General features: G+C 40.1%; 1 protein-coding gene across 1 annotated transcript; it reads left to right on the top strand.

Moving 5' to 3' along the window:
- Positions 1 to 327: 327 nt before the first annotated feature.
- On the top strand, positions 328 to 22,987 carry hibadha (3-hydroxyisobutyrate dehydrogenase a). The gene is made up of 8 exons (XM_026157001.2): positions 328 to 483; positions 2,154 to 2,314; positions 2,449 to 2,558; positions 2,735 to 2,856; positions 13,817 to 13,950; positions 16,330 to 16,406; positions 21,141 to 21,297; positions 21,674 to 22,987. The coding sequence occupies exons 1-8, from the start codon at positions 414 to 416 to the stop codon at positions 21,830 to 21,832; spliced, it is 990 nt and encodes a 329-aa protein (XP_026012786.1). The 5' UTR covers positions 328 to 413; the 3' UTR covers positions 21,833 to 22,987.
- The last annotated feature ends 927 nt before the right edge of the window (positions 22,988 to 23,914 follow it).

The raw sequence follows: 23,914 nt of genomic DNA, 5'->3' as shown, positions 1-23,914 counted from the left end.
CAACTTTATTATTTACTCGGGTGACTTAAATCACTTTAATTATTATCCTCGCTTATTTCACTTATAAAAAAAAATCTGACTTAATACGATAACTGTTTAGGGTCATTTGCCAACTCTAACAACATGCCATTAATTTAAAAAACAGAAAACAGACTGCGCATTTAACCTCGGTTTTTAACGTAATGGTTTTACGTTTTTTATTTTCATTTAAAACCATGGCAGTGAATGGTTGTACAGACTGAAAGAGCATTTATAAGTAAAAGCACAGGATATCCCGCTTTTGCCTCGTTTTCATTGGCTTGGCAAACTTATCCCCCGTTACGATTGGTGGAAAATGCTGTCGATCATAACCCTTCGGCGTAGCTTTCCTGGCTCTGACAGCTGTCACCGTACGAGGTCAAGGGGAAAGAAGTATGGCTTCGCTGTTCAGAGGGTCTCGATATATATGGTTAAGGTGGAGTAAGCATGTCAACGTTGCCTTCGGTAATGTATTCGCTTATGTTGACGGGTTTTTTTTCCGCATCGTTTCATTCATTTACGAATGTGTGGTCACAGGTAAATTCAGGCGGAATAGTCCTGTTGTACTTGTTAGCTAGCTCGTTAGCCCTCTGAAGAAAGTATGAATACTTAGGTGTTTGCAGTGTGGACGATGTCACCAAGTTGAACATCACTATGCGCAACAAAGACGAGCACACTGAAATAGCAATGGCACGAAAAGCTCATTTTGGACCTCAGTAGGAATATGCGATATGTTGGTTTTAGGTAGTTCATATGAATATTTAATTGCCACTCACAAATCTGCGCTACATAAAAACCACTAGCTTCCATTGCATCACTGTTGCAAACACATACTCTGTTCATCGCTCCTACAGTGCAAACAAGACACGCTAGGTTGTTTCTTATGAATTATCTACAGTGACTATTGATTTAAATGATTTCAGTGTAGTTTAGAAGATAACCCATCAACCTCTTTAAATGGGCTGTAACCCTATTAAATTTCTATAAATCAATTATTCAGATAGATTGATGTACTGTCATGACCCAATTAATTTAATAATTGGTGCACAATTAATAAAATAAATAAAACACAACAACAAATCATTCAATAATTTTGTGCAAAAGATTTCTTCACTCCACTTTCTATTATCTGGTTTATGTTTCTGAAGTAAATCCCGTTTTAAAAATGTTTCAGAAGCAAACATGTGCTGTACTGTGTTACACCAGCTGAGTGTGCTACCTTAGAAAGCCATGTATAGCAAGCAATACCTGAGAAAGTAACATCCTGTTATAAGTATTAATCTTTTATTAAAAGTTGCCGTTTGCAGTTCAGTGTAATGCACTGTGCTATTATACTAATAAAGCGATGCAATATTGGAATAAAATTCAGTGTGTAAAAAAAAAAAAAAAAAAGGTGCTGTCATCTTATACTGCAGAATAAGATGACACTTTTTTCTGTTGTGTAGTACCTTTTGGTTCTATAAAATATATGGTGATTTTGACATGAGGGATTTTAATTGGGGATTTTGGTGCAGTGGTAAATGCATGTTTTTTTCAATATGGACCATAAAGCTGCTTCTTCTTCTTCTTCTTCTTCTTCTTCTTTTGTAGAGCTCTGATTTGTCAGAATGGATATGCCTCTGCATTAGATGTCAGTGTGTCATTAGCACAAAGCTTATTCATTGTTACGTATCCAGTACTTGAAGTTTTGAAGTTTGGTCATTTTAGTCCAGCACTGGAGAATACCCTGTCGTCATTTAAGTATTACAGAGAGATGGGAGAAGTTGGTCTCCTGAGTATGGTGAAGACTTTGCTGAATTTAAGCTTTAGGCCTTTCGTTTGTGCTTTTTCTTCCCTTCCTAATCCTGTTGTTGCAGTCTGGTTGGTCCACTGCCAGAGTTTCCATTGTGTTTTAACCTGTCTGGATCTTGGCTAAGCTAGAAGTGGTTAATAGCCTGACTGGACTGACTGAGATCAGAGATATTTTTAACCACTTTTAATTAGTTAATTTATTTCTGGATAATGTTAGAATTTTACACCAGGTATTAGTCATAGGGAAATGTCTACAGCACTACCTGCAGTAGAAAGCAGTATTGTCTTCATTCAGATTTCGTGATTTTGCTCCTGATTTCAACTAAATCTTGTTTTTACAACAGTATCAACACGATCAATGGCCTCAAAGACACCAGTGGGATTTATTGGTCTGGGAAACATGGGCAGTCCCATGGCTAAAAACCTGTTAAAAAATGGGTATCCTGTCATTGCTACCGATGTCTTTCCTCAGTCTTGCAAGGAGCTGCAGGACACTGGTGCCCAGGTAATAAACTCTCAGTAACACATTGCATTTACACATGTAAACACTTATTTGTGCAATAATTTACAGCTTCTCTGTGCGACAGTTGACAGGCTGTCACAAAATCAAGTGGGGTATTTTGTGGTGATGGTTTTCAGGTAGTGGACTCCCCAGCAGACGTTGCAGAGAAAGCAGACCGCATCATCACCATGCTCCCCTCTAGTCCCAATGTCATAGAAGTATACACAGGCCCAAATGGCATCCTCAAGTAAGACATGTTATTGTTGGTGTCTCTGTGATTTCTGTGACATTTATGTATCTTCTCTTTGTATTTTTAAAATCTATAAATGGTAAGTGGAGATTTCATCGTGTTTAAAAAATAGATAGGACTTAGTTTGATTACCATAATCCATGTGTTCATTTATTCTCTTTTACCCGGTGCAGGAAGGTAAAGAAGGGGACCTTGTTAATTGACTCCTCCACGATTGATCCTGCTGTATCTAGAGAAATGGCAGTTGCTGCAGAGAAGAAGGGTGCTGTGTTCATGGATGCCCCAGTGTCAGGAGGTATTGTGTCAAACAAATTACTAGTAAGCAAGCACACCTCAATTGGTGTCTTCGATTCTGTAAAGTCTTTCCCTTGATTTATGTGTTTTTGATTTGCTCATTCTTGACTTGAAATACATAAAGAAAAAAGAGAGACGTTAGTTGGCATTGTGAAAAGTAGAATTAGACAGCTGGTTTATTTATTCAACTGTGCCAACCACGGTATTAGGCCTGTGACCCTTCAACCTCAGTTCTGAACTGTCTCACACTCTTTTGTATATCTAAACTATTGGACCTTTTGGGTTAATGCTCAGACACGGATTGTAATTACTGAGCGGGCCAGCCAGTAGGTGCCCTCTTAAGGCTTTTATTGCAGCTTTTGACCAGGGGTCTTAAAGGCAAGGTTAAGGTTTTAAGTCCTCATTATGTTGGCGCTGTCTACTTGTGACAGCTTCTTGACAGAGCACAGGATCGCCAGTCGTCCTTAATGGGCTGAGCTGCAGTGGAGAATCCCATGTCAGAGCTTTTCATGTTGATGGAGCCGTAATGGCGGGTATCCCATGTTAGTGCCTTTCATGTCAGATAAAGAGTCGTAAAGAAGAGAGAAACTGCCCTCACATGGAGGACAGGAGAAGAGGGGGAGAGGAAGATAAGACATGAAGGAGATACATCGCAGTAAAACTGTCCATCTTTCTCAGTCTTTCTGTCTTTGTCTCTTTCTCTCTTTCACATACACAACCACAAAGTTCTTCTGATTCAGGTATGCAGTTAAGGATTTCAACATGCTGACACCCCTGCATGTCAGAGTACGAACTCTGATCACGGTCTGTTTCCTTTTTATTGCACAATCTTTAATTCGTAACCCTGAAACTCCCGCGGTCTCCCATACAAACATAGACTTATCCCATTTTCGGCATGTTTACCAGCTGGCGTCTGCAGCACAGAGCGGCTGCAGTGAGTGAGATCAGAGTCTTAAGCTTGTTACTCTGCCTTAGCACATGTACTGTTTAAACACTATAGACAGTGTTTGTGTGCAGTCCCCTGGCAGCGTTCTTCCTCTCCTGTTACTTACTAGGCCTCTTTAACTGGCTTGAGGTGACCAATGATTTACTTGCTACCTAGCAGGTCTCTGCAGCTAGACATTCTTTCCTTATATGCACCTGCCCATCCAGTGTCACATTAGACATTCATAAGTCATATCCAGAAATCCAGGTACTGACTTTAGAGCACAGTGCCAGCACATTCTAAGTAGAAAATTGATGAAAAATTAAGTGAAAATTTTTTGATAATAAATTATAATTTTGATCCATTGATTTATGCATTTGGTGAGCATAGTCCCCACCAAGGCAAATGCCTTATTCTGCTATTTTAAAAAAGCTATCCAGATCCACATAAAAATGAAAGTGTCCTTCCTTTACTCATACTTAACCTTTCCACAAAGTTTAATAAAACTCAGCCATGTAGTTTTTGAATAAGTGCATTCAATCTCTACAACATCTATCTCATCTCGGTGGTGTTGCCAAGCCAAACTTGTAAAGACAGGTTGTGAAAGAATGTCCCAGTGACAACTTGGTAACCAATTTCAGAGAGCTTAACAACCCCGCTCACCCCACCCTCCCAACCCCACACCCCTGCTTTGCACACCTCTGGGCAGTTACATGCTCTGTTCCAACCAGGAGATGGCACCCTACCCAAACAGGGCACTGTCATACTTTTTGAGTTAGAGGTGTGTGTGTGTGTGTGTGTGTGTGTGTGTGTGTGTGTGTGTGTGTGTGTGTGTGTGTGTGTGTGAGAGAGACAGGGGAAAAATGTGGACGGAAGCGCCTTAGTTCTGAGAATAATTATTTAATATTGGTTAAATTGATAGAGTATGCTTAGTAAAAGAAAGATAGTTTGAAATAAAAGTTAAGTGAAAATATGGCATCTGACTTAAAAATCATTCATGTCTTGTGTCAACCTGATAAATGGTATCATTATATTTAATTTAAAGTACTTCTCACAGTTTTCTGTCATTGAGTATCATTTATATCACGCTATCATTTGAACATGTTTGATCCCACTGACTCAAGGCAAAGTGTTATCCAGTCAGAACTGGTTCAGTTTCCCTCTGAGCACACTGAGCAGACTTGCCGTGATCTGCTGTACTGTTAAACTTTTGCAGACACAGCCTGCTCTTTTTGTGGTTTGAGCATTGTTTTTATTTTTAATGTAGAATTTCGTTTGATATAAAATAAATCCCTTTTCTGTGCTGTGTGAGGTGGTGTTTTTTACACAGAAATGTGTGTTTGTATGTTGTGTGCGTCACTAGAGGTTTGGCAGGCAGGCGTGGGATCTGAATTGCACAGTCATAACCCTTCTTAAAAAGAGCAGTCAAAAAAACTTTCACTTTCTTCTCATGGGCATCCTGCTGGCTTCCATTCTTGCACATTGACCAACATCTTGGCTTTAGCCCTGCACTAGCCAGCTGTGCAGTGCCACAGCCAGATGTGTTCTGGTACACGCACACACATACGTGGACACACACACACAGTGTGTGTTCAAATGTTCTTATCTGCACTCTGAACATCTTTTTTTATCCAGACACAATTATATTAACTTAGATTGTGGTTCTTTATGCATGCTGATGTTTGCTTGTGCACACACAACACACGTCTGTCACTGTCTGGAGTCATTAAAAGCATCCACATGCAAAGTTGTCCCACAACAAAACAAGCTCTGATGTCACAGGCCAAGGGTGTTGGCACAGCGATGGCAAAAATAGGAGGTCTGGCTGACAAGCGGTGGGTCGTTAGCAGTAATTACCCAGAATGCCTGTGTTTGTGTCTGTGTGCCCATGGTGGGCTGCCACATAGCTAACGGACGATGGCTTTAAAAAGGCCCTAAAAACCTTTCATTGTGTTTTTCCCATTGCTGGGAAAGTCAGCTGTCGGTGCAAATGAAAGCAAGAGGCAGCCTAGCTGCTGTGGGACTGTAGGAATTTGGGCTAATGTTGCTTGTTTGCGAGGTCTTATAATTCTCCGCTAACTACCTATTTAGGCTGAGTCTCAACACCACTCTAATCATATCCATACCACATCAACTCAACCTTAGCTTTGCAGTGTGTCATTTGCTGACAGTTTGAACGTCATCCTTCAGCTTGTAGGAGCTTGTTCAAGCCAAGGCTGGCGCTAGTTTGTCCATCAGTCAACACTTCCAGTCCACTAGATCTTCTTCCAAAAAAATCAACTTTGACTACGGTTTAAACTGATATGCACAAATAATAAAACAGAAAAAGCAGTATAATTAAGATTATTAGCATTTATTAGTTTACCTTTTCCTGAATACTTTTTAATTGTAAACCAGGAAAGCCTTTTCTCTGGTAATAGTAGTTGGAAAAAGCTTTTCTTGTGCATTTCTTAAGTGAACATAGACCAGAGGCATTACAAATTAAATCTGAACAGTGACTTCCCTTGCTGGTCAGCAGTTAAGTGAGAAGCAGGCAAACTCCAGTGTCTGATGAAGACTGTGTGATAGAGTTCATAGCTCAGGGCAAAAGCTGGCCAATAAACCCTTGTTGTAATTGTAACTGTCAAAATGTAACACTAATTCCTTTGATTACATTTTACCTATTCAAAACTTGATTTTTGGAAGTTTTCAGCTGTGATACTTGAAATAGTCTTCAATGTGTCATTGTACTTACAAATCTTAGTTTCTTTAGCCACATTTATCATAAAATATGGACCAAGTTGTTTTTTGCCTCTAGAGATTTGCAGGAAACCACTCACTCGTTCACTCTAGCTCTCAAATGTTACTCACAGTCTGCTGAAGGTGAAATTCTTTGAGATTGTCAGAGGTGGAAAAAGTACAGGCTCTGAAATGTACTCAAAATAAGAAAGTAAAAAGGAGCTCATTTTTCTAACCATTTTTGTACAAAGGAAATTGAACTTTGTGCTATATTAATATAATAATAAAATAATATTAGTAGATGAGAATACAAATCTTATTCAAGTCCAAATTCCAAAACATACTCAGCTTAAATTAGTTATGTAGAACATAAGCACTGAAAGATCATTTTAAAATCTAACTATTTTCTGTAGCCTACTTTGTAGTGGGGGACTTTGCCTCCACAGCTAAACAGTAAAATGAGTACAGTCAGGGGTTACAGTGGGATCCAGCAGGTGGGTGAACACTAAGATCTGTGTAGTGTCTCAGCATAGGGAAAAAAATCACAGCTTCCAATAACTTCCATTGTGAGCTTTAGTAGATTTTCTTACTGTGCAGGCTGTGATCAGCTGACCTGCTGCTCTTTGTAGATTTACGCAACTGAATTCAACAATATGTCAGCAATTTCACAGCTGTCTTGGCTGTTGTCCATCCCTTACACTGGCGCTATGCTGTTTATACTGCCTTTATACTAGAAGGTATACAATTCGTACAAAGTCTAAATTCAGTGAATAAATATAAGCATCATCAGCTTAAATGCAAATTCATCTCTGCTACACTTGATGCAACCTAAACCTGACCATGAGCACCACAGCCACTGTGCACTAGTCCAACACAGTGCTTTACTGCGAATTCACCACACTACATATCATATACAAATTCAATATGTGAGTAAAATTATGACATTACATGCAAGCTTTAAATTTTTAGTTTATCAAGTGTCACTGAGCAGTCCTTAGCTTTAAATCCTGTCCTGCCCTGTCCTGTCTGTCTTCCTACATTTTTCTCCATCTCTGAGTGAAGTTAGCTTTCTCCCTGGAAAATACAACAGCTGTACCTACAACTGCTCACAAACAGTTTGTGTGTTTGCTAATGTTTTTTGAGCTGATAGAAATGTTGCATTTGAAATTGCCTGACACTTACGACATTACCACACCTTACGAACTCCTGCACTCCTTCCAGTCCAGTTAAACCCTATAGATGATTCTGCTGAACCTTAAGTAATGAGTTTGGGTTTTTTTGAAAATGTAAGGAGTAAAAAGTACATATATAAAATGTAAGGAGTAAACATACGTTATCCAAAAAATAAATACTGGAGTACAAATACCTGAATACTCTACTTACATAAAGTAACAGAGTATTTGTGCTTTGGTTCTTCTAACATAGAAGCTAACATAGATTTGTAATCACTCTGCACCATTTCACTGTTGTGTTGCCTTACTACAGCACAGCTTTCAAAGCTTACACTATATATCTGTATTTTCTGTCTTTGTTGAATAGTTTTTAAAGCGTTTTACACTATATATTTATGCATGTATATTTAGTGCTGTATTTTTACAGATATTTCACTCTGGTATTTTGGAAAAACTGGCAAAAATCTAGAAATGCGACATAGTGTGATAGGTAGAACAGTAATAGGGTAGCACTTGTGTGTCTCATTAAAACCCAGTCTAAATGTTTTCGTGAAACCTAATCCAGTCTGGGAATAGAATTATTTAAGAAGATGAGCCTGATGGTTGGTGGGGACTCTAAGACTGAGTTAAGGAATCAGGTTGGACAGGCAGGGGGTGGTGCTGTCGCAGTCTGTCACGGCTAACCAGTACTAGAGAGTGGCCATCGTCCAAAGACTAGATTAGCATAACAAGCGACTTGCTGACAGGCCCTGGTGACATGGAGGGGGAGTGAGGGAGTGTGTAGGGTGGTAAAGTGACCAGGCAGGGTGATGATGACGATGATGGAGCGGTGGTGATGTGGGGGTTCTAGCCTATGCTCCAGATGGAGGTGGACCCATAGCAGCTGGGAGACTGGTTCTCACAACTCTGCCCCTGTGTCATCTGCTGTGGACGTGAGCGTGCAGACAAATAGTCAGCTGGTCTATACGTCATACAAAAAGTCTCTGTCCATCAAACGTAGCCCAAACGTCACACTGCATGACACTCATCTACACGTGAATTAACATTTTGTCTGTAGAAAAGCGTGTGTGTGTGTGTGTGTGTGTGTGTGTGTGTGTGTGTGTGTGTGTGTGTGTGTCTGCCTGCTAACAGCCTAATTGAGGATCATTATTAACTCGGTCTATCCTAGATGAGTCTCATTGGGCCGGGCAAAGGATTGATTGTGGCTCTCTCTTGCTTGCTCTATTCTGTCACTTACAATTGACCAGGTACTCCCCTCTGGAAAAGATCAGTTACTGATGATGATGATGATGATGATAATAATGGTGATGATCATGATGAGGCCTGACCTGATGGTAAGTGGACAGGCACTGCAAACCAAATTCTCAAGACTGTCGTAACTTTACATGCAACAATTTTGTTCTCTCAAATTTTTTCCCCCCAAACCCAAACTTTTTGCAGTCGCCTGCTCACACGAGGTTCTCACAGAGTATATGTGTGCAGGAGTCAGTTCTCATGGGGCTGCACTCGTTAAGTGGAGCTGATAAAGTGTCTGTTTTTAACACAACAGAGTGGCATTAGTAAAATTGGCAGCAAAAACCTGTTGAAACTGCTGATTTTTTTTTTTCCTGCCGATGTGGGCTAACGCACACCCTCGTCCCATTTCACTTATTTACTCGATATCCTTTCCACTTTTTACGGGGGCCCATTCAGGGTTTTAATTTGTTTGCGAAAAAGATCTGCTCTCGCGTGTAATTATGATGGTGGATCACGTGAGGCTGCATTGTTGGCCTGTAAACATCCTACCCCACTGATTTTAATTCTAAGCAGTCAACTCTTATTCATTTAAGCCTGTTACTCTATTAAGTGTGAAGGCACTTTTCATTCTGAATTATAGATGACTGTGGTTACGCCAGAGTAACTTTGCATGTGCATATAGTTAAAGACAAACAGTCTAGTCTATTGCCAGTGCCAGAGTTTGTTTACACCAAGTACATTCAAACCCAGAGGTGTGATATGAAGTTTTGCGTATCCTTAAAGCTTTCGTGGCATTCTTGCAGTAAGAGCAGTTACATTATCATTTGAGGAAATTGTGTGTTTTGTGGAGCTCTAATGATATTATAGGTGTTGCCTTTGCTCCAAGTGTTTTTCCGTTTAATCTCTCCGCGGGGGGAAAAAAAGCAGGCTTTTGGAACGTTGTCAAATGCGTCATTCATTACCAAACACTGGGAACATCCCTTCTTGTGTGTGCATGTGTGTCTGCCATTTTGTGTTGTTTGTGTAGCCTCATATTCACAAATGTAGTTTAATTTAAACCCACCACCAATAAAAAGTGGCTACTGGTTTACATGCGGCTCGTAACTCTGAGACGGAGCCTCAGAACCTCCAACTGACGTCTTACTGGCGGCCAACTCTGAGATCTGCACCTGCCTCTGATACTCGCATACGTGCACAGATACTGCGTGCACATGTTCACGCTCATTGTCACTTGCTTTGTACTTGCACGCACCACTTCAAAAAGAGCTCAGTTTTAAAAGGCTTATATGGCTGTCATGAATTGCTTTGGTTGATTCTTTCGTGTGAAATGAAAGAAGTGCTAATGAACTTAGCATTTACTACAAACAGCCCAAACCAGAGCTCTGTCTCTGATCTTCCTTTGCCCTCACACAAGTAGTTTCAGTCTCTTATGTTCATGGTTAAAGGCTGTCATCGAAGCCTGCTGTTGAGCATCTGTCCTAACGGCGCTTGATTGCTTGCTTATTAAGTAGTCTTTTGGTAATAGAGGATTTGAGATAAAGGGGCTTGCATGGGCCTCACAGACACTCACATAAGCACATTAAATGTCTTGCCCTTCCATCCTTTCTACAATGCGTTAAGAGACTTTTTTTCTCCTTTCATTCAACCTTTTATGTCAGAGTCAAAGTTAATAGTCCAGCAAACTTCAGCTCGGTCTGAGAATATTTACTTTGGTTGATATTGGGGAGAGGAGGTAAGCATCCACCACTCTGTCAACCCAAACATGTCCCCTGGATGTTGGTAAGCGAACGTGACCGAGGAAGATGGTGGTTCTGCTTCAAGGGAGTTATTTCCCAGGAAAGTATTACGTACCAGTTTGGGAATAAAGATGAACATGCCCCTGTACAATTTTTTGGGAGTGCTTGAAAGAGTTGACATTGTGTATTGTTTGTAGCACTCTGGCATAATTGTGTATGCCTCCATTTATTATTCAATATATAGTTGCTTTGTCATTCCTTGTGGATATCTTCTTAGCATCCTCATCCCTCCATTACTGTCTCTAGCCTGAATCTTCTATCATAGGTGCCCCCCAAACCCACACATATACACACACCTTCTCTCGTTCCCCCTAGGGGGCGTTGTGTAGTTGTGCAGTGCTAATGATCCAGGACTGTCACTCCCGCTGGGATGGATGAGCCAGCATACCCGGCGCTCAGGAAGCCTCATTAGGATTCTTCTTTAATCCGTCTCTGACAGGACCGGCCCGAGAATGGGACGTCCCCTCACACATACACCACACACAATAAATACCCTATGAAAGTACATTCAGCGCATAGACACAATATTAAAATCACACTTTATACCGACATACATACAGACACAAATGCACTTCAGCCCATGCACAAAGAATGGACCCACTGATACCCACACAGTGTATACACACAGTAACACACACGCATACACACACTGTTATGCTAATGATGTGTTATTCTGCTACAAACAAGGATCTTCGATCATCCTGGTGTCACTCCTTATAGAAATCCACTACACATCATAAGAGCTTATTATGGGTGATTAGTTAATTTGAGGGAGGGATGCTGGGAGGTAAAAAGAGAGAGATCATTTTCCTTCTTTGCTGTCATCTCTGCACCGCTCTCTCCTCGTACTTCTTTCTTTATCCCTCTCTCTTGCTCTCTTTTGGCTCACTCGCTTTCTTTCTCTCCTTAGTGAGATATATCGATCAGCACGTTGACTGTGTTATCAATAATCTCCTCTTTAGTCGTCCGCAAACAGTGATCTCCACTAATGAACCAGCACAGTCGTCACACTGCTCTTTCTCATTGTGTGTGTGTGTATCTGTATTTGTGAGGCTCAGCCTGCAGCATAGAAACTGCAAAATGGGATGGTAAAAATATCAGAAGAAAAAAAAAAGTGCTGGTAATTGTACTTATTATTATGATTATGATTATTATTATTATTATTATTATTATTATTAGTCATGTATTTATTTATTTATTTATTTATTTATTTCCATTACTTTAATGAAAATGTGAAGAGAATTCTGTGACTTCACTGCACACCACACTGTTCACTATGTGCTCGATACTGGAGTAAAATCCAGTTTCCATTTTTTTAGACTAAAAAAAACTGTTCTGCCATTAAATGGAAACTTTGTTACATCAAATAAAACTTGAATCAATTATGCTAAAAAGAATTTAAGCAAATAAATAAGAAGACATCAAATAGCAAGAAGGGAAGAGAATCCATCATGTCTGTGGACCATATGTGTGTATGATTGGTGTGTGTGGCGGCCGTATGTTGAGCGCATGTTAGCCGTGGTCCGTATGCAGCTGCTGCAGCATGGGCTTTGGGCTTCATTATGTGGCCCTAATGACCTTCTGACAGCTCATCACTGAAATACACATGCACAGACACACACATACAGTGTAGTGGCATGATCATATATGTGACAACAGCACAGCCAATTAAAGAAGGTGGGGGGGGGGATATTTGAGCAATGGAAATTTACTATAAACCCTGTCTTTCCTCTCCTTTCCTTGCCTCTGCAGTGACATCTAACAATTAGATTTCAGCTGCTTTGTCCCCAGTAATTCCCTTTTAATTATTAACACCGACATTATTAGGCTTTCACTGTTAAGGCTTTCATTAAGGGTGGATGGCCCCCGTAAAAGACAGTCAAACTACATATCCTCATTCTACACTTTCCTCTTGTTTTTTTTTTTTCTTACAGGAAAAATAAATAATAACGTATTTTTTAGTGCTGCTCTATTCTCATTGTGTTTTTGTTGGTAGTGTTTTTTTGGGTTTGAGTTGTTGTTTTTTTAAAATCTACCCTGGTAGAGCTTTCATCATTCTGGGCTATGCAAAGTCATTGTTACTGCAGACATATACAAAAGATGTCCTTTAGCACTGGCCCAGTGTAGAGGTGATAATGAAGTGGGTCTCGCTCCTGTGAATTTGAAATATTTAATCAAAGCATTTGCTGAACCTAACCAAGTTATTTTAATGTGTACATTTAACAACACAGCTAATGAAATTGAATGTAAAGTTCAGAGGGTTCCTCCAGGTTCATAATCTGGTGATTTCGGCTGTCCCAAAAGCATATTTGTGTGTTTATTTAGACAAATATTAATAATAATCAGCTTTAACTGACACTGGCTAATCACTGAAGCATACAGGGAAAGGAGCCATTGCATAAGAGACTCAGACCGGCTGGATTCAGCCTACTCTGAAAAGAGGTTATTTCAGCATTAAGGACCCTGTGGAGAGGGTGGGCTGTGAGTCAGTGGGGTGAGGTTGCCTCCTACAACATGGCACGCTCCTTAAGCCATCAGGCACGGGGAGGGACGCCTAATTGAACATGATAAAGTGTAAAGTTAATTACCCCTCTCGCCTGTCAATGATACCCCCATGAGATAGGGGGCTGGCCTCAGGCACAGCTGCTCGTGTGTCCGTGTGTGTGTGTGTATATGAAAGAGAAGGGGTGACAAGACAAAAGCCAAGGGATCCCATGAGAGTTGTGCAGTGGATGATGGCAACAATCGGCTTTTAAAGATACCTCTGTCCCTCTGGTACAGCACTACTTAACACGTCTGTCCCACTAAGAGTTTGGCATACACATGCACACAGAGAACAGAGCACAGCTGACCTTTTAGACACAGTTGGTAGTGTTAAACCAGTCATATGGCTGATATATTATGTCTCGTGTGGAAAATTCACATATTTTAGTTCAACACGTATCAACACCTGAACTTTGTGTTCCAGTTTTCATTAACTATTTCATGTGTTTTGCAGGTCTGCACATATGCGTTGAACTTTTAAAGACTAGACATCAATATGTGAAATGTGTGTGTCTTATTAGTGATGTGCTCACATCAGTTAATGTTAATATCAGCATGTGGTGTGTTTAGGTGTTGGAGCTGCCAGCATGGCCAAACTCACCTTCATGGTAGGCGGAGTGGTCGAGGAATACAACGCAGCAAAGGAGTTGCTCACCTGCATGGGAGCAAATGTTATTTACTGCGGACAGGTCGGCACTGGACAGGTAATAAGGAATGTCTAAACATAATGACTGCATAAATACAAACAGCATTTCACACAGGGACATAGATTTGATGCCTCAACCAATACCTCTAAGACACTATGGCCAAAATTATAGGACACCAAGGCAAAAAATTATCAATGGAAAAGTGTGGACATTTGAAAGTCTGGTCTTTTTCCGTATATATGTTTACAATAGCTTTCAAAATTTGAGCAGATAACTATATAGTGAGGTTTGTAAGTTTCTACTCATGTTGTGCTTTTTGCCAGAATATGTAGTTATCAGTACATATAATATTTGCCGGAGTATATTGGAGACTGTTTAGAACCTCCAATTAAAACTCTTTAAATAATAGCTCTTCCAAAAAGTTTTGCAACCCACTGGCTTTGGTTCATTTTTCAGAAGTCAAACACAACTTAAATCAACTTCTAATTTCATGTTTCATAAATCCCAAACAAACCTTACCTGAAAAACTTAACGAGATTCAGATTTCCAATTGTGTTTCACATTTCAGGACCATGGACAGCACACAGTGTTTACTCCAGATTTCTGATGTTGCTTTAAAGGAAAACAAAACAAACAAACAAACAAACAAAAACACCAGCAACAAAACTTCTATCAACTTTATAAACAGAATAAATGTAGGCTAGAATGCACACATAAGAAATCATGATAACTCCTATAATTATAGAAGTATCAGTTGTTTCTGCTGCATGTAGCATCATCTTGCTTACAGTATTGTTACAAATAATCTTTGTAATAATATTGTAACATGCTGGACTATGCAATTTTGAAATACCGTGCTGTAATTCTTTCTTACATATTGATGGGTGGAAAATGCCCTTAAACAATTGTACCTAATTTGACCAGAACCTTTCTCAACACAAATTTCCACTGTTTAGTCAATCTGACCCCATAAATGCTGCAGCATTAATAAAATAGTTTTATAAGAACATGACTTCTTCCATATTATTACAATTCCTCCAGTAATTTATTTTCATAATGATTTATCCAAAGGATCTAATGTATGTATATTCCCTATGTCATCTTAGATGAGTGGACCAGTCCTGATGAAACTCTGCATAAACATTTCCTAAGATGTTGTGTCTATATGGCATATACAAATATTTTATACAAATCCCACAATTATATATATTTGTTCATTTGACAGCTCAATTGAGCACCAAATGGCCACCTTACAACTGTGTTGTTCATGTTTAGTGTCTACATACTAAAGTTTCTTTACTTGCACATTCTACATTCGTTATACTACATATTTTCACAATCAGTGCAATTTTTTTAAATCTTCCTGGTGATGCTAAGCAGCCTCTGATTATGAATATAGTTATCGAAATAAGCCACTATACAAACAATTAGTCAAGAAAAAGTCCTGCAAAGCAATGTGGGCTTAAGAAGATGACTGGGTGAGCATCATCAGGTCATGAGACACTTTATGAAGTGACAGTAATTGTTTATTGACCTAATACCAAAGCAAAGCCCCATGCATATCAATGGGATTTGCATGTTTTACCGAAATGAAGTCTGTGGCTTGGGAAACCCACCAAAATAAAGTCTACTCAAACTTCAAATTAACACTGAATCAGTCTATTATGGAAATACATTTTTTGTTTACATGTTAAAAGGTAATTTGCTATATTGGCTAAATTGGGCTAGAAGTCCAGATTGTTGGGCCTCATTTATAATTGGATAATTCACTTAAAAACTGTTTTGTAGATAGAGGTGGGCTACTTCAGAATTTCTTCATTAGCTACATGTATGGAGATTATTCCAAGTGTGGCGCATCCATTTGGAAGCTGTTGTTGGATCTAGGAGCTGTCATTGCAAGTGAAACAGACCGTCTTTAAACTGCAAATCCTACAGAGAGATGGCAAGAACAATAGAAGTGAGAAACTCAACAGCTTGATGCATTCTGAGGGGAAAAAACAACATGCTAGTAACCTTGGCAGCATAGGAAGCTCTGGACATCCGCTGAGGACAATAGTGCTGGTTTGTGGCAGGATCCTTTCCATGGTTGAGAGGGAAAAAAATCCTTCAGGACCAAATCATTATTATTATTATCCTAGTTATCAACCATAACAAAAGAAATGCCAGATTGGATTTGACCAAAAAAACATCTAAAATGATATAATACGTTGCATTTTCTTGAAAAGAAGTCTTAAAATAATTGAAATGATCCCATTACTTCAAAGATGACCATTAAAAATGTAGCATTTAAGCATTAGTGGCCATTGAAGTGTTTCACTCGTCTATTCCAGAGTCAGATTATCTGAGATTTACTGTTGTGTGTTATATTTTGTTTTGCAGACGTCATCATTTACATAATAATTCCTTTATAAAAATCTTTCTTTCACACCCTTATAGGCAGCTAAAATCTGCAACAATATGCTGCTGGCGATTGGGATGATTGGGACCGCGGAGACCATGAACCTTGGTATCAGGTACTGTAAGCAAATGCTCTGCTAAAAGATAAAATAATAAGGAAGTGTATGATCAGTGGATTCATTTACATGGGAATGATTAGTGTAGAGATAGCTGTCTGTGGGTAGCACTAACACAGCTGTACATAGGTGTACAGGGATTTAGTACATCCAGATCCAGATTTCCTTATTGTTGTTGATGAATTTGCAAAAACGAAAGAACAAGTACAGTGAAATTACAAGGACATATTTTGAGGTTACTACCTTTTAGCCACACATTAACTCTGCTATTATTGCTGTTAGATATAGTTGTCACAGTAAGGTCAATTACTATGCCAGCGATGTAGCTGTAACTGTAATTTACTACTACAATACAGGTTTAGAAATGTGTGTGTGTGTGTGTGTGTGTGTGTGTGTGTGTGTGTGTGTGTAGTTTATGGGAGTGTGAAGGGGTCAGCCCTGCCCCAAGTCAGAGCCGCCTCTGCTAAAGAGAGATGGATGAGGGGGTGGAGCCACATTGTCTGATTTACATTTGCTGATTGAGCTCTCACCAGAATCCTGCCACACCTCTGCTACTGAACACCACCTAGAAAACCCATCATTCATGATTCCTCCTCGTGACACAAAGCTTCTTTGGCCAGGAAGCTGAGGATGATGGGAGGTGAAGTCCGGTGGATTGCACTGCAATCTTATAGCACTAGAAATCATGTGAGGACTTAAAATGCACCACAGCACCCATACTTTGTTTTGGTCTGTAGAATTTTTAAGTGCGGCTTGCATACAGGAAGCTTATACATCAGTTTTTATAGATTTTATACTCTTCAGATTTTATATTCTGTTCTATTTATGTATTTTCCTTGTCAATAATGGACTGTTTCTTCTGTTTACTCTCTGGCTATAATGCGATTTTACGGCCTTTACAGTGTAAAATGGTATTTGCATCGAGTTTTCTGCACGGGTGTTCATGAGCGTCCATGAATTCCTCTTTGCACAGTGCAGCTGTGTTAGTGCGACTGATTTATCTGTGCTGAGACAGAGGAGGAAAATTGGCATGAGCAGTCGAACATAAATCCCCTCACTAGGCCTCTGAAATATGGAGGCATTAAGGGAGCAACGCAGATTTACACATTGCCACACTGTCTCTGAAGCACACACACACAGACACACAAATTTACATCCAGATATACTGAAGGCAGCAGTTTTCTACCACTACAACTTCTCACAATTCACATCATTATAATGTATTCCTATAACAAAAATAGGAATACTAACTACCGCATCTCTTCACTTTGACTGTGAATTATCTTCATATCTTTTCAAGACTGACCCATATTCAGTCTTGATTCCATTTTGTGTGTGTGTGTCTGTGTGTGTGTCTGTGTGTGTTTCAGTTTCCCCCTCTTCTTGCTAGCCAATCTCTGGGGCTTTATTAGAGGGCTTGACAAAGACTGTCATCGTTTAGAGGGAGCCCACACCCGTAAATCTCCCATGCTGCATTGCGGCCCAGCCTCTTATGCAGAAAGAACGCTCTCTTTGGTGCATGTGTGCAGACACACACACCGACACAATTCAAGACAAAGGAGGCTAAGCACTCACAGGCAATTTGCAGGAAAACGGCAATAACATTTTATCATGTTGGACTTGGGCCTGATAGAGCTGCCCTTTCTTTTGCGTGTGTGTGTGTGTGTGTGTGTGTGTGTGTGTGTGTGTGTGTGTGTGTGTGTGTGTGTGTGTGTGTGTGTGTGTGTGTGTGTTTCCTTACCTGTACAAGCAGGCAGACACACACACACAGAGAGTTCTGTTCATGGAGCTAATTTGTTGATCTCAGATGGAAGCTTGGGCCGTCTCCAGCAGAGCGTGACGTTCTCTTAGTGCAAGGAATGGCCACGCATGACAATTATCAGCACACGCACACACTCACACACTCAAACACACTCTCCCATGCAGACCGTTTCTTTCTATGTATTTTCAATTCCTTGCTTTTGGCTTTTGCTTCCCATCCATATTTGCTTTACATTCTTTATTTTATTATTTTAATCCATTTTTTTCTTTCTTTTTTTTGGGGGGGGGGGGCCTGCTGTAATATTTGAAAGCAGCCAAGCAGTCAGTAAAAGAAGGATGAAAAGCTGCAGAGAGTATCATAGAGCAGTGGAGAGGAGCAGCAGTGATTTTAATGATACATATGAAGATAAGAGTAGAGACGACTGGCCCATGTGACACTCATATGACACTTTTACAGTTCACCTTGCAAACCTGTGTGTCTGCGCCCATTCATGCGTACAAATACGCAGTTGCCGATGCCCAAGTAGGAGCATACATATTTGCTCCTTTGTTCTTTTTATGGGGAGGACAACAGGCAAATCAGAGTTTATAACAAGACCCTTTTAGCAGAGAGACAGAAATAGGTTCACCACAACATACATGAGCACAAACACATCGTTCCCTTCCTCTCTCTATAGTTGAGATGAATCGTGAGCATATGTTCAGATGAAGATTAAACTCGCGTGATAAACGCGCTTGTTGCCTCTATAAATGGAATAGTAAGTGCTTGTGTGTGTGTGTGTGTGTGTGTATGTGCTCGTTAGCTCTTTAATGATATATTAAATGGGGAAGAGGCTGGGCTTCCTCTCTTGTGGCGTCTGATGAGATCGAGAAGCTAATCATAATGAAAAAGACGGTTAATATCAGCGCTGCAAATGAACTCCACCTGGTAGAGCTCCCAGGACATAAACACCCTCCCCTCTCGTTTGAATCTTCAGCACCATCTCTCTTACTGGTTTTTTTTTTTCTTAATTTTCTTTTATTTTTATCTGCACCAGCATTACACAGCAACACCGTTCATGTCTGATTATCCATGTCAATCTTGTTAAAGCGTGACATGTCCTCTTCTCCACGCAAATTACCGCAGGCGAGGAACAACACCACTGCATCAGCTAATAACCGCAGCTGAGTATGAGTGTGTGCGAACAGTTTGTCGTGTGTGTCTCTGTGATGGGAGCAAGAGGGGAACTTCATTGATTTATCGTTAACAGAGGACAACAGCTCCCCGTCAGCGTCTATGGCCGCTATAACAAACGATCTGCGCGCTCGGACGCGCTTTATTGTAGCTCAGCCAGTAACCTTTTCAGCTGCTGACCCAGAACACAGGGAGGGGCTGCTTGCTTGTGTGTGTGTGTGTGTGGGGGGGGGGGAGGCTTGTGCGATGTCAAACATATGTCCCCATGAGTCCTTAGACAGGAAGGTGTCAGCATGGAAGAGGGAGGAAGGGTAGAGGGGAAGCAGGATGGCAAGGGATGCTTACAGACATAGACTAAGAAAGCTATCATGAGCTAGACTACCATTAAAAAAGAAGAAGAAGAAAAAACCCAGCGCGTGCAGAACCACTCATGCCACACTTCCAAAACTGTTTGTTAAAAAATTAGGGAGTCTGAGCGGACACATAAGAGATGAAGGGGAGAGGAAAGGGGGAGGGAGAGACATGGAGAGAGTGTAAATGCAATTCCTTTTCTTAATTAGTTAGTAGACAGCTAATAAAACTGCAGCAGTAATGGCAGAATGAGAGCCAGGTGGAGAGAGGGAAGGAGGGAGGGTGCTGGCCTTAAAGACCTATGATAGTTTAATAGTCATATTGAGAGCAGAATAGAGTTACAGGCCTGTAAGTAACAGTAAACTGAGGCAGCCAGGACTTGATGTGGTCAGCTTTATACTGGCCTTAAAACCATTAATATGGCATGTTGAACGGTCGACACAGACGCCGTCGTTACACCCTCCCTGCTCTGTTTCACTCATTGCTTCTGTCTGTCTACCCTCAGTCTCTTTCTTTGTCTCATGTGCCTTTGGTTACTTCTTATCATAGTCCGGAGGTTTGTCCTCTTGCATATGAAAGTAGGTTGCTGCAAAATGGGGCAGCAGAGCTAAGAATGTGCCTCTGTGTGTGACAGCGAGGTTTATGGCTCCCCTGTGCTGCTTAACCACTTCTCCTCCTCCACTTTCTTGAAAGAGGGATGAAGGATAGATGTAGTGGTAAACATCAATACTGCATTAGCCGGCATTACAAAGCCTTCAGCCATTAACACTGAGGAATGGTCACAGTGAGGCATAAGGTTCATTGGGGGTCACTACAATCACCAGGCACCCCCACACCCACCTTTTGCCACATTTCTTATGTCCCACTGGTCCTCTTCAACCCAACTCTGTCCCATTTCCTCCCTATATTTTGCATAACTCCTCTTTCCTTGTTTGTGCCTACCATTTTTTAAAGTTTTCCTCTCCATGTCATTCTAAGATGCTAAAAGTTTGAAAGTAAAGTAATTTTCTGACTTTTTTTTTGTCTGAAACATGTTGTAATAGTAGTATGATATTTTAGGTTTCTTTAAAACCACCATATTTGGTGTTATTTGGGCTATTAAATCAAATCAAATCACTTTTATTGTCACATCACATGTGCAGGTACATTGGTACAGCACATGCGAGTGAAATTCTTGTGTGCGAGCTTCACAAGCAACAGAGTTGTGCAAAATACAATAACATAAACAGGCAAAATATATACGAATGGCTAAATCTGAAACTAATAAATATATGTACAATATATAATAGTATATGCAAAAAATTTTTTAATTATTATTAACAGCTAGAATTGTTAAAACTGTAATTTAGTTGCAATGTAATTTAGTGTTGTACACCTTCAGACAAATAAAACTATTTCACATGTGTCAAAGACAGAACTTATTTAACTCTATTTTCTTCTTTTTGCAGACTGGGTTTGGATCCCAAGCTGTTGGCAAAAATCCTAAATATGTCCTCAGGTCGTTGCTGGTCCAGCGACACGTACAACCCTGTCCCTGGAGTAATGGAGGGAGTTCCCTCTGCCAACAACTACCAGGGCGGCTTTGGAACCACACTAATGGCAAAGGTACTAAGCTTGTGTTCTGGTTGTATTATTTGTGATTCTTAATGTCTGATGTGTTTAATAATCAGTTCATCTTATCAATACATAAACTGATAATGAAAGTGTTCTGAAATCCAAGAATCTGTATAGAGAATTCTTGGGTTTTTGGGTACAGTGGGGACGAAGAATCCCCCTTTTAACAGGAAGAGAATTGTCAAGAATATTTTTTTTAAATCCAGTATGTGCTCATCATCTAATGAGGCAGACATTTCTTCATATCCTACACACTAAAATAAAGATGTTTCTGAAAACCGGTTTTCTTGAGCTGTTCATAGGATCTGTTTGCACCTGTCACTTTTTCTGACTGCTTGTCCCTCTCTTCTCATGTCTGTGCTTAAAGGATCTTGGTTTGGCGCAAAACACTGCCACCAACACCAAGACACCTGTCCCTCTGGGTTCCCTCGCTCACCAGATCTACCGAGTCATGTGCTCTCGCGGCTACGCTAATAAGGATTTCTCATCCGTGTTCCAGTTTCTGCGTGAGGAGGACGGACAATGAATGCAAGGGGAGCACACTGACTCTGCTGTTACAATACACAAACACACATAAACACACACCAGAGCTGCACACACCCCTGTGCCCCTTATCCCAGTATGCTCAGGAGATGCTAAGGCCTTGCAGTCGAGCACAGACCTGCTACCCAGTTTTCATACCATTTCGACCCATGTCCCCTCATTACATTAGCTAAATCATATTTTCACTTTATCCTCCTCTGTCTATATGAAGGAAATCATAAAACTGACTCCGATTAGGCTTACATGTAACAGTGAAAAGTATATGTGGTTTTCAGGGTAATAAGTAATAACTGAATTAATGTAAAAGCATGATTATGTTCTTTTTGGTTTTGTTTTGTGGGGATTTGTGCTGTTTGACTGTTACCCTATTACCCAAGTTACCTCAGCCTGTTTATATTAAACTATAAAGGTAAAAAAAAATGGTATAGATTCACATAATAATTGAAATTTAATTGAAGAGCATGAAGAGGTTACTTCATACTTACAATACCCACATACCAGCACTACGTTTAAGGTTACAAAAATAAGCCACTCTTTTTTGTTCAAAGTTTACTGAGTTTGTTACTTTTTTGTTTTTTTGACATTTTATTTCTCCTTTCATTATTCAGTACTGCATTTAATTCATTTTTTTTTTTACCTCATGAGTTCACTAAAGTTGCAGTAAATCTTCCTCACTTTATCGACCAGTTTTGCTCTACTATTCTGTGAGATAAATATCTGGTTATTTTTGCACCATGTGCATCGCAGTGCGATGTGCTGGGCTGTTTTGATACAGTCACAGAATCTCTTTAATGTTACTGCTTTTCTCTATCTGCTTATTGAGCCAATGAAGTATTATTTTTTTGACCAGTGCTGTTAAAACGTTTTCTAATCACTGCAAAATGTTCTGTCAAGCACCTTCTTCAGTCCATATTTCTCCTCTCTCTCCCTCTATGCATGTATGACAATCTGTGTAAAGTCAGAGAGGAATGATTCATCCTGCTCTGTGCATAATTCATATTGTTGTGTAGCACTGAAGAGGAATCTGAATGGACTGCCATTTTTTTGTAGTAAAATTCATTATAAGTCTACAGTTTGTCTTTGCACTGTGAAACAGATCCAGTCACACTGTAGCCTAAAATAAAAGCTGTTCCATGTATTCAGTGTTTGTATTTTCTTGTAACATCATTTTTATTTTTATTTTTGTTTTATTAAACTAGATCAAAGCTCAAATGGCTAGCTTCATTTTGAGATGACTGACATGCACAAACTATGAAAATAGGCATTCCTGTTATTATTTTATTGAATATAGCATTTTTACACTAAGAAAGAAGCTCAGATGTAATATTACCTGATAACCAGAGATACTCTTAAAATTCTTGACTGTCCCACTAACTCTAGTCCATTTACCATGTTAGTTCTTATATTGGGGTTTTCTGCTCTACTAAAGCACTCAAAGCTGAAGACCAGCTTGAAACTCAATATCTGCTCCAGTCTGGAGCAGCCAGGGCTAACTCTTGACTCTAATTCTCAGGCCCCATCTTATCTTAATGACCTTGTAGTACCATATCACCCTATTAGAGCGCTCCGCTCTCGCTCTGCAGGCCTACTTGTTGTTCCTAGAGTATTTAAAAGTAGAATGGGAAGCAGAGCCTTCAGTTTTCAGGCCCCTCTTCTATGGAACCAGCTTCCAGTTTGAATTCAGGAGACAGACACTATCTCTACTTTTAAGATTAGGCCTAAAATTTTCCTTTTTGCTAAAGTATAGTTAGGGCTGGACCAGGTGACCCTGAATCCTCCCTTAGTTATGCTGCAATAGATGTAGGCTGCCGGGGGATTCCCATGATGCAATGAGTTTTTCCTTTCCAGTCACCTTTCTAACTCACTATGTGTTCATAGACCTCTCTGCATTGAATTGTACCTGTTATTAATCTCTGTCTCTCTTTTCCTTCTCTTACCCCAACCAGTCGTGGCAGATGGCCCTGAGCCTGGTTCTGCCGGAGGTTTCTTCCTGTTAAAAGGGAGATTTTCCTTCCCATTGTCGCCAAAGTGCTTGCTCATAGGGGGTCATATGATTGTTGGGTTT

The sequence above is a fragment of the Astatotilapia calliptera genome, chromosome 22, assembly GCF_964374335.1.
Source record: "Astatotilapia calliptera chromosome 22, fAstCal68.1, whole genome shotgun sequence".
NCBI classification, from domain to species: Eukaryota; Metazoa; Chordata; class Actinopteri; order Cichliformes; family Cichlidae; genus Astatotilapia; species Astatotilapia calliptera.
This window is presented reverse-complemented; position numbering and strand designations above follow the sequence as displayed.